The sequence below is a fragment of the Phyllobates terribilis genome, unplaced genomic scaffold, assembly GCF_046119375.1.
Source record: "Phyllobates terribilis strain yellow unplaced genomic scaffold, ASM4611937v1 Scaffold_99__1_contigs__length_5935540, whole genome shotgun sequence".
Taxonomy (NCBI): domain Eukaryota; kingdom Metazoa; phylum Chordata; class Amphibia; order Anura; family Dendrobatidae; genus Phyllobates; species Phyllobates terribilis.
The window spans coordinates 4,783,410-4,800,298 of record NW_027362859.1 but is presented as its reverse complement, the minus strand read 5'-3'; the positions used below and the strand labels follow the sequence as shown (position 1 = coordinate 4,800,298).

General features: G+C 40.3%; 2 protein-coding genes across 3 annotated transcripts in view; both read right to left on the bottom strand.

The window, feature by feature from the left end:
• Nucleotides 1-395: 395 nt before the first annotated feature.
• LOC141198715 (uncharacterized) lies at nucleotides 396-5,878 on the bottom strand. Of its 2 annotated transcripts, none has more exons than XM_073663132.1 (7): nucleotides 5,799-5,878; nucleotides 4,826-4,975; nucleotides 4,517-4,696; nucleotides 4,310-4,433; nucleotides 4,132-4,226; nucleotides 3,844-3,934; nucleotides 396-1,573 (listed from the first exon to the last, which is right to left on the bottom strand). In XM_073663132.1, exons 2-7 carry the CDS (start codon nucleotides 4,901-4,903, stop codon nucleotides 486-488), a joined length of 1,656 nt encoding a protein of 551 aa, XP_073519233.1. In that variant the 5' UTR covers nucleotides 4,904-4,975; nucleotides 5,799-5,878; the 3' UTR covers nucleotides 396-485. The 2 variants fall into 2 exon arrangements, with proteins under 2 accessions (XP_073519233.1, XP_073519234.1); XM_073663133.1 differs by having other exon boundaries at nucleotides 396-1,570.
• A 7-nt stretch (nucleotides 5,879-5,885) lies between these two features.
• The window catches only part of LOC141198713 (uncharacterized), a 96,183-nt gene continuing 85,179 nt past the window's right edge, over nucleotides 5,886-16,889 (bottom strand). The window contains exon 7 of the mRNA XM_073663130.1: nucleotides 5,886-16,563. Within this exon, the coding sequence (XP_073519231.1) occupies nucleotides 14,786-16,563 (1,778 nt within the window). The 3' untranslated portion in view covers nucleotides 5,886-14,785. The remainder of the gene's footprint in view (nucleotides 16,564-16,889) is intronic.

Sequence of the window (16,889 nt, the reverse complement as noted above, 5' to 3'; positions counted from 1 at the left end):
TGTATCAAACCTCTGATGCCGGCGCCATTCCAGCAGTGTCGGCACGTGCGTTCCCGGAGCTCATGTGAGGTTGTTACGTCGTGTGAGCCCAGTAAGTGCTGGAATCACTGTCTCCACCTTCAGAAAAATCGAACATCATGAGGAAATCTGAGAGCAGCTGCAGCCCTGACAGTGAAGTCAGCACTGACTGGGCGCAGGGCTCATGTGATGTAACAACCCCAGGAATGTGATTCCCGGCACCGCTGGAACGGCGCTGGCATGGGAGCTGAGTATGAGTGTTTTTATTTTAACTAGGCCAAACATGAGGAATGACACGGGTTGTCCTGGTAGTGAACAACCCCTTTAAGATTGTACAATTTTCAGTTAAAACATTTCCAACATTCTGGACATGTAGAAGGCTTCTCCCCTGTGTGACTTCTCTAAAGTTTATTAAGAGTTTATTTTCAAGGAAAACATTTCCCACATTAAGAATATAAAAAAGGCTTCTACCCTGTGTGACTGCTCTGGTGATTAAGAAGAGATGATTTCTTCACAAAACATTTCCCACTTTCTGAACATGAAAAAGGCTTCTCCCTTGTGTGAGTTCTCTGGTGTATAACAACAGATGATTTCTGGTTAAAATATTTCCCACTTTCTGAACATGAAAAAGGCTTCTCCCTTGTGTGAGTTCTCTGGTGTATAACAACAGATGATTTCTGGTTAAAATATTTCCCACATTCTGAACATGAAAAAGGCTTCTCTCCTGTGTGAATTCTCTGATGTCTGATAAAATTAGTCTTGTGTGGAAAACATTTTCCACATTCTGAACATGAAAAAGGCTTCTCCCCTGTGTGAATTCTCAGATGTCTGATAAAACTAGTCATGTGTGTGAAACATTTTCCACATTCTGAACATGAAAAAGGCTTCTCCCCTGTGTGAATTCTCTGATGTTTGAGAAAACTAGTCATGTGTGGAAAACATTTTCCACATTCTGAACATGAAAAAGGCTTCTCCCCTGTGTGAATTCTCTGATGTCTGATAAAACTAGTTATGTGTGTAAAACATTTTCCACATTCTGAACATGAGAAAGGCTTCTCCCCTGTGTGGGTTCTCTGGTGGCTATTAAGACTCCATTTCTGGCTAAAACATTTTCCACATTCTGAACAGGAAAAAGGCTTCTCCCCTGTGTGAGTTCTCTGGTGAATAACAAGATTTGATTTCCTGCTAAAATATTTCCCACACTTGGAACAAGAAAATCTATTCTCTGTCGTATGAATTTTTTGATGTATAGGAAAAGACTTTTCGTGGGGAAAACTATTACCACATTCTGAAAGTGAAAATGTCTTCTTTGCTTTAGGAGCAGTTCGTTTTTTAATGCTTATTTTGTTACTATGATTTTCCTTTGTAGTCAGTAATGAATCAGAAGATAGGACGTGTTTCAAAGGATCAGATGACAGATCTTTGCTGTGAATGGATGATGGTATATATGGAGTAATGGCATTCACTTCAATTGTATCCTGAGGGATCTCAAGATCGTTTGATTTAAAAATTGAAGATGTCAGCTGTCCCTCTGATCTCCAGGTACAGTCATCTGCTAAGATAAAAATCAATTATTATTTTTCAATAAAATATCCTTGAATTTTATATTTTTTAACATTTCTACTTAAACTCTCTGTAAAAATATGAATTATTCAGCAAGACAATGACAGTTCACAGTCTAATAGAAAACCTCATAGGATGAACCTGTTATGTTGGGGAAAATAATACCAATAAAAACTTCCAGTCATCCCGCAAAGAACAATCCCCCACTCAGGTCCATCATCTGTCAGTGGAAAAACTGAGGTTTCCACATTATTAGGGTCTCAAAGGCTCTTCAAGAGCAACAAGGCTTCCATTAACCAATCCAGCAATATCCACTCTCCCAAAGTCAAATCTCCCCCTCACTTCTGAGCCTTGCAGTGCGCCCAAAACACACTCAGCATCCATGTATTTGGCATTACTATAGTGAGAAGAACCCACTTAATTTACGGTGTGTGTCTCCTGGAGCACAATCTGGGAACAATGTGTTGGGTAACAAAATGGCAAATGCACAATTTTCACTCTCCAACATCCACTGTCTGCTAATCACTGAAAAGTACCTGTAGAGTCAAAATATTCCCTACTTCTAAAGATTAATTCATTCAGGGTTATAATTTCCAAAATGGAGTCACTTTATGGGGATTTCTACTGCTCTAGTTTTCAGCCTTTTGTCATATTAAGGACTTCTGCAAATGGTGTAACCCATCTCCACTGAGACCTGCTCCAGCGACATCTGCTTCTGTCACCAGGCGCCACCTTATTCATTCTGCAGGCGGCGCTGGTGATGGAGGAGACGTCAGAACCAGAAGCTCTGGGCGGCGCAGGCTCTGTCCAGCCACTAAGATTAGGTTGCCTGGGACCTGTAGTACCATCCAGTCTGGCAGTATGGGTGTGTGTGCTGTCCAGCTGGAGTAATCTGCTCCCTGCTTCAGCCAACTGGAAAGCACCACACCCTACTAAAGCTGGAAGCATATTGCTGGAAGCTGCCAGATACAGCCTTATTCTCCTCTGGTTCAGTCCTCTGTGCTCAGCTCCCGGCTTGTGTATTTGTTTCCTGTTGTGACCTCGGCCCGTTTACTGACTACTTTTGTGTCTTCTGATTTTGTATTTTCTCTGACCTCCATGTTCTGACCCGGTTACCTGACTATTCTTCTTTCCATCTCACACCACAGAACAGCAGGTAACACCGTGGCCCAAGCCTAGGGGTCTCTGTGTAAGTCTAGATACAGAGAAAACGGAGTAGATCGCGCCAAGCCTGTTCATGGTGACATATTTTGAGCTGCCAGGTGATCATGAACAGCGTCCCCAATACATTGTGTCTGCAAACTATTCCAGCAAAATCTGCATTCAAATAGCTAAATGTCGCTCCTTCCCTTCTAACCGGCCATGTGCCCAGATAGTAGGATACTACCGTATATAGGGTATTGTTGGTGGAAGGTGGAAAATAATTTGTAAGGTCCATCTGTTTCTTATTATCCTTTGTGAAGAATTCCAAAGCTATCACCACATAAAGTGACACACGTCAGATTTAAAAAATGGGCCCTGATAGGAACACAAAACTGGCTGCAGGAAGGGGTTAAATCAGAATATTTTGGGCACTAACTACTATAGTCAAAAACTGAGTATAGACAATAACATCTACTGAAATGATCAAACTCAACAGTCTTCATCAATAAAAAAATAAGTAACTAGTGGTGAAACCTCTCTGGGGTAATTAGAGTATGGGGCTCGGTGGCTCTTGGCAATCTAAACTATCGTAAGGAACAATATTTTCTGTCAGATGAGTTTCAAGAAGAAATATTAGACGTTCAAAGAGAACTTTTTATAATAGTGCAGAGATGAGGCGTCTAAATTTAGCTTAGAGTTATATCATGGCACAGGTATAATGTTTTTTATGTAGTTTATCGCAATACTATTTGAAGCTAGTTGGTTTTAAAAGAAATTGAACAGTCAGGATAAAGGGAAACTCTGTTGTTATTGTACAGAAATTCACACTTGGCCTCACTGCACATTTAATGTTGTCGATCATAAAAGTAAAGTTTGGCCAGAAAGACTGGACCTGGTCTTGTAGGGACCATATGAGGACATTCAGCAGCACAGAAGGGACTTTCAATGCCCAAACTCATTTGAACAGTGTTGTTTTGGGTGGAGGAGAATGTTTTGATCTAGCGGCAAAATGGTGATCACACGATTGTGATACAGCCGGACTACACCAGCGATAAAGCAGCCACAGCCGGTGACTGAGAAGAATCTGTGACTTCTCTGCATTTAGTGGTCACTACTCACCTGGGTAGTCATATGTAGGAATCTCCTCTTTACACCGCTCATCACCCCTCACATATGTCTCTGTAGTATTAATATGGGTCAGATCTTCACCCTGAAACAAATATTGTAAAAGTCACAAACAGATGAGAAGTCCCATCTATGATCAGCTCTAATCCTGCCATCTCCACTATTCTCATTACACAAGTATAAAACATATAACACTGGTGGATAAAACAAGACTGAACACAAGACCTTCACAGCCGATTACACATCATAGGGAAGATCTCATGATACCTTCTCTCCATCTACCTGATGATCCTGAGGAACATTGGGGTCTTCTTGTTTACAGTCCTGTGGAAGAGGACGGGGACACCTGTCTGTTGTTGTCCTCTTACTGGATAGATCTGGAGGAAACACATACAGGGACTGAATACATTCTTTACATACAGATAATTATAGGCCGTGTGAATTCAGTCCTGTCTATTACCTGGTGATGTGAGGGGCTGGGGAACCTCCATCATGACGTCCTTGTACAGATCTTTGTGTCCTTCTAAATACTCCCACTCCTCCATGGAGAAATAGACAGCGACATCCTGACATCTTATAGGAACCTGACACATACAATGATACAGTCATCCCCCCGATCCCTCCATAGCATTACTGTATAATGTCCCAGCATTCCGAGCAGTGTCACCTCTCCAGTCAGCAGCTCAATCATCTTGTAGGTGAGTTTTAGGATCTTCTGATCATTGATGTCCTCATGTATCAGGGGGTGAGGTGGAGGCTTTGTGATTTTGCTTAGGGGTCTTCCCCATCCCTCAAACACAGGGGCCTGACAGCGCTCACTAGAGGTCTTCTTCACTACTGTGTAATCCTGGTTATGGAGAGTCACATTATTAAATCTCACTCCAGACATTTCCAGAGTCCTCACCTCTCCAGTTCTGTCCATCTGTTATTCCCATAGATAAGAATGATGTAATGTGACGTCATCAGACCCTCTCACCTCTCCAGTAAGCCGGAAAAGGATCTCTAGGGTGAGGTGTAATATCCTCTCCGCCATCTGGTCTCTGTCCATATCCATCTTTGATTGGTAAATCAGGAAAATTCTCTTATATAGAAGATCTTCACTGAGAGGATCCGATATTGTAGAGATCTGAATGAGAAGATGATGAGCCGATGTAACATCATAAAAATCCTGTGTAATAATACAATTACTGGAGACAATAAGGGAAACATATGAGATTTATTATTCTACAGTATTTAGTTTTTTCTTTACATCTAGTAATAAAACCTATATATTTTTGGCCACAGACTGTCTCCTAGTTTAATCGCAAGAGAAACACATAACGAGAACCTGGCTTACACCTCTGGGTTGTCACAGATGCGGCATTGATAAATGTCCACCATGTAAATATGCCGAACACAAGAAATAGATTTAATCACATTAAATAAAACATTTCATTACACAATGTATCACCTGCAGCAGAGAATTTGCAGTATATTGTATTCAGTGTCTGGGATGTAATGTCAGATATGTCGGCTGCTCCTCCCGTAAATAAGGCAGAGAATTAATGAGCACATAGGAGACCCCACTAATCCCGCGGCCATTAACCCTTCCAACGTTTCCACACATTTCCTAAGAGAACACAATGGTGACTTCAAGAACTTTCAGTTTTGTGGCAGTGAAAGGGTAAATCGTTCAGGTGTCGGGGAGATGGCAGAGGAGCATTGCTGAACCGTGAAGCTTCGTGGACACTGAGGGTAAATCCATCGTACCGGAGGGTATAAAGAGAAGGAGGATCTGATCTTACATTACCAGACAAGTGAAGGGGCCATATTGTGATGACTGTAAGATGATTGTGTTTCTTGTCTTTCTTTGTATCACATCTATTACATCTATTAATGCCGCCATTCATCCTGTGCACAGGAGCGGCTGCTCCAGAGACATTTATATCCTGCTCGGGTTTCATTCTTACCTTCGGTTCTGGGTAAGAAGTATCACTCCGAAACGCGTCACCTCCACCTTAATTCTCTCTGGGATCTTTCCTCCAATGTTCTGATGACGTCCCATCATTATTGTGACATAAGGTTATAAAATGAAGGAATAAAAGTTTTATGTTATTTGAGGTCCTGGATCGTCCTCTATGTGTGGACGGTTATCACTACTATCTACATTACTGTGCTGGAACTAGGAGAGGAATAATGGCGTTGTGTGAGGACTTCTCTGGGCTTCTGTCCTTCATCCTGCAGTCGTCTGAATGGATCTAATGTGGACGGGAACCAGCTAAGCCGCATTCTGTCCACAGCTGTTACCTCACTGTTCACACCACACAGAGACCCCAAAAGAGTCTCCGTGCTGAAGGGGTTAATGCCCCCTGCACCCAGTAATGGGAATCTCCACATACCTCCACCTGCAGAGCCGCCACCACATATATGGCTGTGCGCACAGGAGCTGTGATGAGGTCACAGGAGGGGAGGAGTCAGGGGTCACATGATCAGGGGCCTCAGTGGATGCACAGTGTGAACAGTGCGGCTCCTGTACAGTGATATCCGGAGTGAAGACGCTACATGGAGACGTCTCCGCAGTCAGTGACATTTCCGGCATTATTTGCCCCTCACTACGGGCACAATTACCCCGCGCCGCCTTTTCTACAGTTTTATGTGTGGAATGTAACGTGGGATTTTCCTGCTTGGAGACAAATAGACGACACATGAGGTGATTATCACCAGTTACCGGACGTCTACTATATGGCGGCATATGATTGTGCTATCCACTTCATACCAGGAGCTATAAGGCAGAAATCTCGTATGTTTAACCCCTTCCAGGGAGGGCGGCTTTGAAAGACTATGTTCAGAAGAGTCCGGCTGAGGGTTCGTTCACATCAGCGGATTATAAATCGCTCCGATGTTCATCCCGAATAATTGGACGAGTGTCATGCGAGTGTGCAATGTTTTTCTCGCCTACATCCATATACAATGCGTTATTAACATCGTCTTTTACTTACTATAATCCTCTATGTAACTAAAAGCTGATTACAAAACTAAGAAAACAATCTTATATACAGATATCGATAGAAAGATGTTAGAGATATGATAGATAATAGATAGATAGATGTCCTGCAGATATATCATTTCACAATCCCCTATATGTTATAAATTTGCGCCCTTTAGAGCCTTTCATGTGGAACTAAAGGGAGTTGAGCCTTGTTTAACCTAATAAATAATTAAAAAACAACAACATGGGGTCCCCTATTTTTTTGTAACCAGCAAAGGTAAAGCAGACAGCTGAGAGCTGATATTATCAAGTTGGGAAGGTCCCTGGTTATTGGGCCCTCCCCAGCCTAAAAATACCAGCTCATAGCTGCCCCAGAAGTGGCGCATCACATGAAATGCTCCAATTATGGCTTTTTGCCTTTGCTCTTCCCAATTGCCCAGATGCATTGACAATTGGTGTAAAGTATCTTGGGGTTAATGGCAGCTGCGGTTTGTCAAAAATCACAGCTGGCATCAAACTCTGGTGATAGTAATGGAGAGGTGTCTATCAGACAAACCCATTACTGACCCAGTAATCAAAAATAAAAACACCCACGAAAAAATACTTAATTTGAATAAACACTCCTCAACACTTTTCCTGGCTCACTATTTTATTAAACCCCCCCCCCCCAAAAAAAAAGAAGCATGCAGGTCCAACGTAGTCCACCGAATCCGACGATGATGGGCATTCCCACCATATATGTAACACAGACCCGTCTGCACCACCACAAGTCCGAAGATGCTACATAGCATAGTGCGACAATGGTGCCATCTAGATAAAATCTTATCGTTTTTCTCCTGGGCACGGCAAGTAATAGATAATTTGTGGGAGAGTGTGAATGTTTTTTGCCTATCCTTCTCTGAAATTTGACAACCCAATTCCTTCTCCCAACCCCAGTAAAGGGTAGAGGGTCATTGCTGGTGTCCATTTGTGTTGCTCTGTGTATGCAAGATAGAAGTTTAGAACAAGGACCTACTTGAGTGATTATGGGTTCAAACGGAGTGAGTTCATCCTTTATACTAGTAACATGTGAGAATTTATAAATGACCTGAGCTGAAAAAAAGTCAGGCAGGATAGACTCCTAATTGGAAAGGAGCCACGAAGTTCTATAAAGGAAGGAAAAGAGCCTGATCCCATGAGAACATGTCTCAATCTAACCCCATCAGATCAGTCCCAGATTAGAAATGAGCCCGTACCTGAAGCAGAGGGAAAATCTGGGTTGCCAAACAAGGGCATTAATGGACCCAACCTACGTGGTATAGATGAAGAGATTAAGACTTGATCCCATGTTTTCAAAATGTGTTGAATGGGTATTGGTAATTGTTTAGTTTGTACATGTATTTAGTCAATCCAAGGTAGAGATGTGAGTATCAACGGATAGACGTCCCCTTCCAGTTTCACCCATTGCTTATGTTCCACAGACGTGAACCAGTCCACTGCTCTAATAAGAATCAAAGATTGATGGTAATTTTTTTAGATCAGGCATACTAGTACCCCCTTTATTTTTGGAACATCACAATATTTTAAAACGTATCCTAGACCTCGACGTTCCCCATACTACCTAATAGCGTTGTCGAAATGGGAGAAAAAGGTCTGAGGAACCCAAGACAGGAACGATCTGGAATATATAAAGAAGTTTTGGCAAAATGTCCATTTTATCACATAAATACAACCAAACCAGGACAAGAGTTTGAATTTATAATTCATTACATTTTGAAGAGTTTGTTCAAAGACAGGGATATAATTTAAACTATACAGATCATCCATGTTGCCTGGAATTTGTGTACTGAGGTACTTAGATGTGTCTTTCTGCCACTTAAAGGGAAATTTAAAAATTAGCTGTTGTTTTATGTTATTGCTTCTGATTTAGAGTAGTTGACTTTAAAATCGCTTACTTGGCCAAATTCTTCAAATTCCTTTAGTATAGAAGGGAATTAGATAATTGGGTTTGAAAATAGAGCAACAAGTCATCTGCGTATAGAGCTAGTTTATAGTGATGTGAGCCTATAGTAACTCCACTAATATCTGGATTTTTTTGTAATGCTACCGAGAAATGTTCCATCACCAATGTGTATAGGAGAGGCGATAAGGGACACTCTTGCTTTGTCTCATTTTTAACAGAAAATGTGTCATATAGAAGGCCGTTTACCCTATCGCTTTAGGGTCAGTGTAGAAGGATAGAATTTTAGATAACAAGAAAGAGCCTAACCAAATTTTTCGTAAGGTGCTCTTCAAGAAAGTCCAGTGTATTCTGTCAAACACTTTTTCAGCGTCCACAGAAACAAGGCATATTGGGAGCCCCTGGTTTTTTTTCGCATGTGAAACTAACAATGTTTTATTTGTATTATCTCGCACTTCTCTACCCTTAACGAAGGCAACCTGAACGTTGCTAACAATTGAGGGTAAGTAGTGGGAGAGCCATGATGCAATTATATTAGAGAATATTTTGACATCTACATTATTTAATGAATTTGGATGAACATTAGGGCAGGCATTTAGTTCTTTTCCAGGCTTTGATAAAACTGTTATGTGAGCCTCAAGTGATTGGGGGGCAAAGGGGAGTCTTCTGAGATATTATTGAACACTAATGGTAATAACAGAGGTGCAAACATGTTATAAAATCTATTATTGAATCCATCTGGCCCAGTGCTCTTCCCGATAGGGAATGATCTAATGGCCTGTCCTATCCATTGTTCAGTGAAAGCTTTGTCTAGTATCTCCTGCTCAGGGGTCTGTAAGGAAGGAACGGCAGTGTCCATAATATATTTGTCAGTTTTTGTTTCAAGAAAATTAGGTGGCATGTCGTGGTATTTTCCATGAATATTATGTAGTGAGCTATAACAGCATTGAAATGCGTCAGCTATGTCAGTGGGGTTATGAATTTATAGCAGTGGGGCTCCTTTTGTTTTGGATACATACGGCTCTGGCAAAAATTAAGAGACCACTGCAAAATTTTCAGTTTCTCTGATTTTTCTCTTTATAGGTATATTTTTGAGTAAAATGTACATTGTTGTTTTAGTCTATAAACTACTGACAACATGTCTCCGAAATTCAAAGCTAAAAATTTTGTATTTATTTGCAGCAAATGATAAAGTGTCAAAATACTAAAAAAGAAACACAGTGCTTTCAGACCTCAAATTACTCATGTTTTAAATGTGAAATCAATATTTGGTGGATTAACCATGATTTTTAATCACAGCTTTCATTCGTCTTGCCATGCTTTCCACCAGTCTTTCCACGCTTTCCAATAGAAAACTGTTCAGTGGTCCCTTAATTTTTGCCAGAGCCGTATGTCCTTTGCATCCGTGGATGTAACTTCCTTGTCAATGAGAGACCACATTTATCTGTGAATTCATACGAGTACCTTCACTGCGATCTTGGCATTTTGTATACGTTTGATCTATTATTTCTTTTTTTCAATCAGATCATTTTTATTTAACAAAAGAAAGACCAACATTTTGTTTTTGTCATATAAACTTTGTGACAAAAAAAATAAAAAGAAAGAAAAACCAGTAAACAATACAAGAACCGGTTTACAATGATATAAATCTCAATATCGCTCTATAGTACAAGGTTTTGGAATAGTAATTTTACATTTGTACATAAATATCTGAATACTTCCTGACGGCTTTTTTTCCCTATTGGGACATCAAAAGAAAAAGAATATATCTAAGAAGGGGCAATTGTGTGGACTGAGACAATTATTATTTGCTGACACCTTAGGTATAAGGATATAAATTCCTGGTTTTCTGCAGGGATATGTACAAATGGTCCAGTATAGTATTTCTGAAGCAATACCTGGGGTAATTAACCATTGCTCCCATATTTGTATGAATTTCTTGAGAGCGTTCCTTCAATATAAGATCCCCTTTTTAAGCATAGAGTGTTATTTATCCTGGATTTTAGTTCTGTTATCGTTGGGGGAGAATTGTCTATCCAATGTAGTGCCAACAACTTCCTGGCTTGGAATAATATTCTTGAGCGACCTATTGCCATATGGGAGTCTGGGTCGACGTCCTCTCCCAGGAGTCCTAGGATACAGATTTTAGGTTCCAACTGAAGTTGTATCCCAAATACATATAGTACAAGAGCGATCACCATGTTCCAGTAGTCGCCAATATTCACACATTCCCACGTCATATGCATCAGGTGGGCGTCCTTTTGACCACATCTAGGACATGTGTCATCAGTTTGTATTTCAATTTTAAATAAAATACTATGGGATCTATATACCCTATGGATGAGAAGAATTCGGGACAATCTTTGTGATTCTGATAATGAAAGCTTCGGTGTCAAATCCAGTATTTCCCCCATTGCTCCTCAGATAGCGGACCTACATCCTCCTCCCATTTTGTCTTAACTATCAAAGGATATTTATCCAAAAGTAGGGCCAGTAACTGCCTATAAATAAGGGTTAATAGACCTTTTGTATCCAACAATGTAGTAATGGTATCTATTGGGTGATGTCAATCAGTATGGCGTTTATTCTAGTTGTGTACTATATGCAAGACGTATTTGCAGATATTGATAAAACACCCTATGCGGAAGGTTAAAATCTGCCTTTAGTTGTTCAAACATCTTGAATAATCCATCCCTCAAGATTTGTGACACCAAACATATACCCATATCCTTCCACTCACTAATATTATTTAGTTTATGTAGCTCTGGTAAGTTATAGCTGTGCCATAAAGGAGTATAGTTTGTATACTTTCCAATTCCCAGAATATTTTTACCCCTATCCGACGCCTTATATATTAACTTTAGTGTACGACATTTTAAGTCATTTTCTCGAGGAGGCCCCATATCTAGTACCGAGAATGGAAGCTTCCACTTGGTTCCTTCCATAAGTAGGTGCCCTGAAATTACACAATATTTGCAAGTACCCCATCCATGAAACTACTTTAGCTCCCTTCTAGCGTTAAGCAGATCTACATATACCTGGAGGGAAGCAGATAATTTATGTTAAGTAGATCAATCCGCTCAAGCAAATGGGAGACTTTAGCTGTTCTCTCCTTTTTTTAGCATTTATCTATGTTTTATTATTATCCCTCTGAGGACGCATGTGAGTGCTTCCCATTTAAATGGTAAGGCAGTTTCATCATGCTCATATATTTGAAGGAGTCTATAGTCTCAAGAAGGTCTGAGACACAGAGTGAGTCTTTCAGCAGATTATCATTTAGGTTCCAACATCTGAAGCCTTGGTGGAGTGCAGCATAGTCAGATTACAATATACAGGAGCATGATCTGACCAATACAGCAGTTCCTACCTGAGATGTAGGTTGCCATGTAGGCAAGTGATGGCTAATTAAGAAAAGGACTATATGGCCATGCATATTGCGTAAAGGGGAATAATAGGTATAATTCTTTACGTCTGGATGTAGTATCCTCCATACATCGACGGGTTGAGAACAAAGCACAATTAGCAAAGCTTTTGTTTGTGTTTTAGATTGGTGACACCAGCCAAGGGACGCGTCTAAAGAAGGATCCAAGACAAAATTAAAGTCTCCTCGAATGATGATAAGGTCCTCCGCAAAATATTTTAGTTTGTTTAAATAATGACGACATGTCTTAATTTGGTCACAATTAGGGAGATAGAAGTTTTCCAAAGTCAAAATTTTGGAGTAGATGGAGATCTTAACAAACGCATACATCTTCTCCATGTCAGACAGTGTTTCTACAATAGTATGCAGCATTGATCTGTGGCGGCCTATACTCAGCACCTTAGACTTCAAAACATTAATCATCTTGGCATCCCAGAAAAATGCTATCTATTAGTAAAGTGAGGTACAGTATATGATCGCCTCTAAAGTGTGACTCCTGAAGAAAGAGAAAATGTACGTGCTGTTTATGCCTACGATAAAACACGAGCTCCTTTCTCTGGAACATTAAGTCCTCTGACATTCAATGCGCAAGGTTTGAGTTGTGCCATATTATATGAAAAAAAGGGGGAGTGGAGGAAAGAAATATTAAGAGCAAAGAGGATGTATAGACGGTAGATAGTAACGTCTACCTCTCAGTGTCTAAGAAGTATAGATTATGAATACATCAAAACAGTAGGAAATTGCGAAACAAGCAGATCCCAATGCAAGTCCCTAACTGGGGGTTGTCTTTACAGGCGGAAGTCAAACTTTCAGTTCTAGGATCCCTATTAGGTGGAACCATGGAATATAAAGCAAGTAATGTAATACAGCCTGATATTACAGTAGTATCATGTGAACTCAACTTATATCCTGGTCTAAGATCTTATATGAACTTAGACATTCTATATAGTGGAAGAGTGGCACCTAATGCTCTATTTAGATATATCTAATTATATGCTTAAAGAAATAAGTAAGCATCTGCAAACTCTCTCATCAGGGAAGACGAGATTCATTTCAGGAGCTCATATGATTGGCAGGTTCCTTTTCCATCTGGCTGCGTCACCATCAAGTTCCTGATCCACTGAATGCCTTCCGTGACGTGTTGGAACTCTCTGTGGCAATGGTGGAGCAGGTGGCCAGTCAGATATATGGAATGTCCAGGGCATCACAAATAGGTCTCATGTTGCTTGGATCTTTGAAAATATACAGCTGGAATGGGTACCCCCAGGAGTACATCAGGCCATTTTCCTGGATGGCATCAAGTAGTGGTTTCAATATCCTTCTTTCATCAAGTGTCATTCAGGATAGATATGTGAGCAATTATATGTGTTTTCCATTTAAATCAGCAGGATCCAACTCCTCTGCTTTTCTCACAATGGCCTCTTTTACATTGAAAATATGTATGAGACACATAATGTCCCTTGAAAGCTCAGGATCTGGGCCATGATTGCCTATTGTACGGTGTGCCTTATAAATCTCCAGCTTCTTATCAATAGGATCACCAAGGATATTATTGAATAATGATCGCAATGTTGGCATAATCACTTGTGCATTGATGCTTTCAGGTATACCCCTTATCCAGATATTATTGTGATTTAAACAGATGGTTTATTTACTGGCTGTGAAGATCCAGTGTTAGTTTCTGAGCATTATGATGGCCTCTAACTTGGACGACATTATCCTCTAATCTCTGTACCTTGTCAGTAAGCTGTGACAGGATAGAAGTGAGGGGACGTATTTCAGTATTGTATGTGGTCTCCAGCCTCTGAATATATTGCTCCACAACTTCTTTAGTAGGGATAGACGCAATCTGATATACAAATAAGTTATGTTGTCCCCCATATCAGAATAACCTGTGGCTGAGGGGTAAATGTCCCTGTGAAGCAAGCACTGCTCAGTATGTGCTTTGGTGAGAGTACAGGGAGATTTGTGGAGCTGTTTTCTTGTGAGGCCTACATTAAGAGAGAAGTTGGTGCAGGACATGCAGTCTGGAGCTGTCTGGCATCATGAGGGTTAAGACTGCTTCTTTTTCCACCCTGAGGTGAGGCAGTAATAGCTCCGGAGCAGGAAGATAAGACCTTCCATAAGAAACACTGCATACCAGACATGCTGACAGAGGTGGAGGACCTCAGATTAACCTCTGATCTCCTCTTCTTTCTTTCCCATATCAGACAGCATGTTGGAGGCTGTAAATTGCTTATAATTCCCCCAAGAACACGGTCTGAAGAGAGTGCTTTCAGTGTGTGCATTCTCTTGGTGCTATGTCCAGGCCATGTCCTTCCTGTTGATGTACAATACATCTGAAGGCGGCGTTGATTGGCAGCAGGATTGTGTGATCCTTACGGAAACGCAAGTTGTGACACCAATGGAACGGCGCCAGAACAGGAAGTGAGTATTAGTGTTTTTATTTTAACAAGGCTAAACATGAGGAATGAGAAGGAGTTGTCCTAGTAGTGGACAACCCCTTTATGAAGATACAATTTTCGGTTAAAAATGTAAAAGGCTTCTCCCCTGTGTGACTTCTCTGAAGTTTGTTAAGAGATGATTTCTGTGTAAAACATTTCCCACATTAAGAACATGAAAATGGATTCTCGTCTGTGTGAGTACTTTGGTGACTAAGAAGTGATGATTTCTTCACAAAACATTTTCCACATTCTGAACAGGAAAAAGGTTTCTCCCCTGTGTGAGTTCTCTGGTGCTTAACCATATCTGATTTATCTTTAAAACATTTCCCACATTCTGAACAGGAAAAAGGCTTCTCCCCTGTGTGATTTCTCTGGTGTATAACCAAATCTGATTTCCGGCTAAAACATTTCCCACATTCTGAACAGGAAAAAGGCTTCTCCCCTGTGTGAGTTCTCTGGTGCTTAACCAAATCTGATTTCTGAATAAAACATTTCCCACATTCTGAACAGGAAAAAGGCTTCTCCCCTGTGTGAGTTCTCTTGTGCTCAACCAAATCTATTTTCTGGCTAAAACATTTTCCACATTCTGAACAGGAAAAAAGCATCTCCCCTGTGTGAATTCTCTGGTGCTTAACCAAATCTGATTTCCGGCTAAAACATTTTCCACATTTTGAACAGGAAAAAGGCTTCTCGCCTGTGTGAGTTCTCTGATGTCTGATACAACATGATTTCGCTGTAAAACATTTCCCACATTCTGAACATGAAAAAGGCTTCTCCCCTGTGTGATTTCTCTGATGTCTGATAAAACTTGATTTCAATCTAAAACATTCCCCACATTCTGAACAGGAAAAAAGCATCTCCCCTGTGTGAATTCTCTGATGATTAACAAAATCTGATTTCCGGCTAAAACATTTTCCACATTCTGAACAGGAAAAAGGCTTCTCCCCTGTGTGAGTACTGTTATGCTCAACCAAATCTGATTTCCGGCTAAAACATTTTCCACATTCTGAACAGGAAAAAGGCTTCTCCCCTGTGTGAATTCTCTGATGGTTGATAAAACTTGATTTCATTGTAAAACATTTTCCACATTCTGAACAGGAAAAAGGTTTCTCCCCTGTGTGAGTTCTTTGGTGATTACCAAAACTTGATTTCCGGTTAAAACATTTTCCACATTCTGAACAGGAAAAAGGCTTCTCCCCTGTGTGAGTACTGTTATGCTCAACCAAATCTGATTTCCGGCTAAAACATTTTCCACATTCTGAACAGGAAAAAGGCTTCTCCCCTGTGTGAATTCTCTGATGGCTGATAAAATTTGATTTCGTTGTAAAACATTTCCCACATTCTGAACAGGAAAAAGGCTTCTCCCCTGTGTGAGTTCTTTGGTGCCTAACAAAATTTGATTTATCGTTAAAACACTTCCCACATTCTGAACATGAAAAAAGCTTCTCCCCTGTGTGAGTTCTCTGATGTCTGATAAAACTTGATTTCTCTGTAAAACATTTTCCACTTTCTGAACAAGAAAATGGCTTCTCCTCTGTGTGACTTCTCTGGTGATTAAGAAGATCTGATTTCTGGTTAAAAAATTTCCCACACTTGAAACAAAAAAAAATATTCTCTGCTGTGTGAATGCTTTGATGTTTAAGAAAAGACTTTTCGAGGGAAAAACTATTTCCATATTCTAAACATGAAAATGGCTTCTTTGCTTTAGGAGCAATTTGTTTTTTAATGCTTATTTTGTGACTTTGATTTTCCTTAGTAGTGGGTAATGAATCAGAAGACAGGATCTGTTTCAAATGATCAGATGATAGATCTTTGCTGTGAAGGGATGATGGTATATCTGGAGTAATGGCATTCACTTCAATTGTATCTTGTGGGATCTCAAGATCATCTGATTTAAAAATTGAAGATGTCAGCTGTCCCTCTGATCTCCTGGTACAACCATCTGCCAATAATAAAACCAATTATTTTTTATGAATAACATATCCTTCAAATTTATATTGTTGAATATTTCTACTTAAACTCTCTGCAAAAATGTACTTTATGTAAAAGTATCATTATTTACCAAGAAAACATATCGCAGAAAAAAATCAGCCTTACCAACACCAAATCAGATAACAAATGCATTAGCGTTTTAGTGTTGGTTGGTTGTACTGGGGTGTCTGTCCATGTGGGGTGCACTTATATAGTGCTGGGCAGCCCTCCTGATCTAATAGTATGGGCATCATCAATAGGCTGTAAGCCAGACACTGTGCATCAAACCTGCGTGTG

Excerpts from the sequence above, each read along its gene's own strand:
- LOC141198715 (XM_073663132.1), bottom strand. The coding sequence starts at position 4,903 with ATGGATATGGACAGAGACCAGATGGCGGAGAGGATATTACACCTCACC. Across the intron at positions 4,697-4,825 it reads TTTTCCGGCTTACTGGAGAG|GATTACACAGTAGTGAAGAA; the intron begins GTGAGAGGGTCT and ends CTCCATAACCAG. Across the intron at positions 4,434-4,516 it reads TTGAGCTGCTGACTGGAGAG|GTTCCTATAAGATGTCAGGA; the intron begins GTGACACTGCTC and ends TGTATGTGTCAG.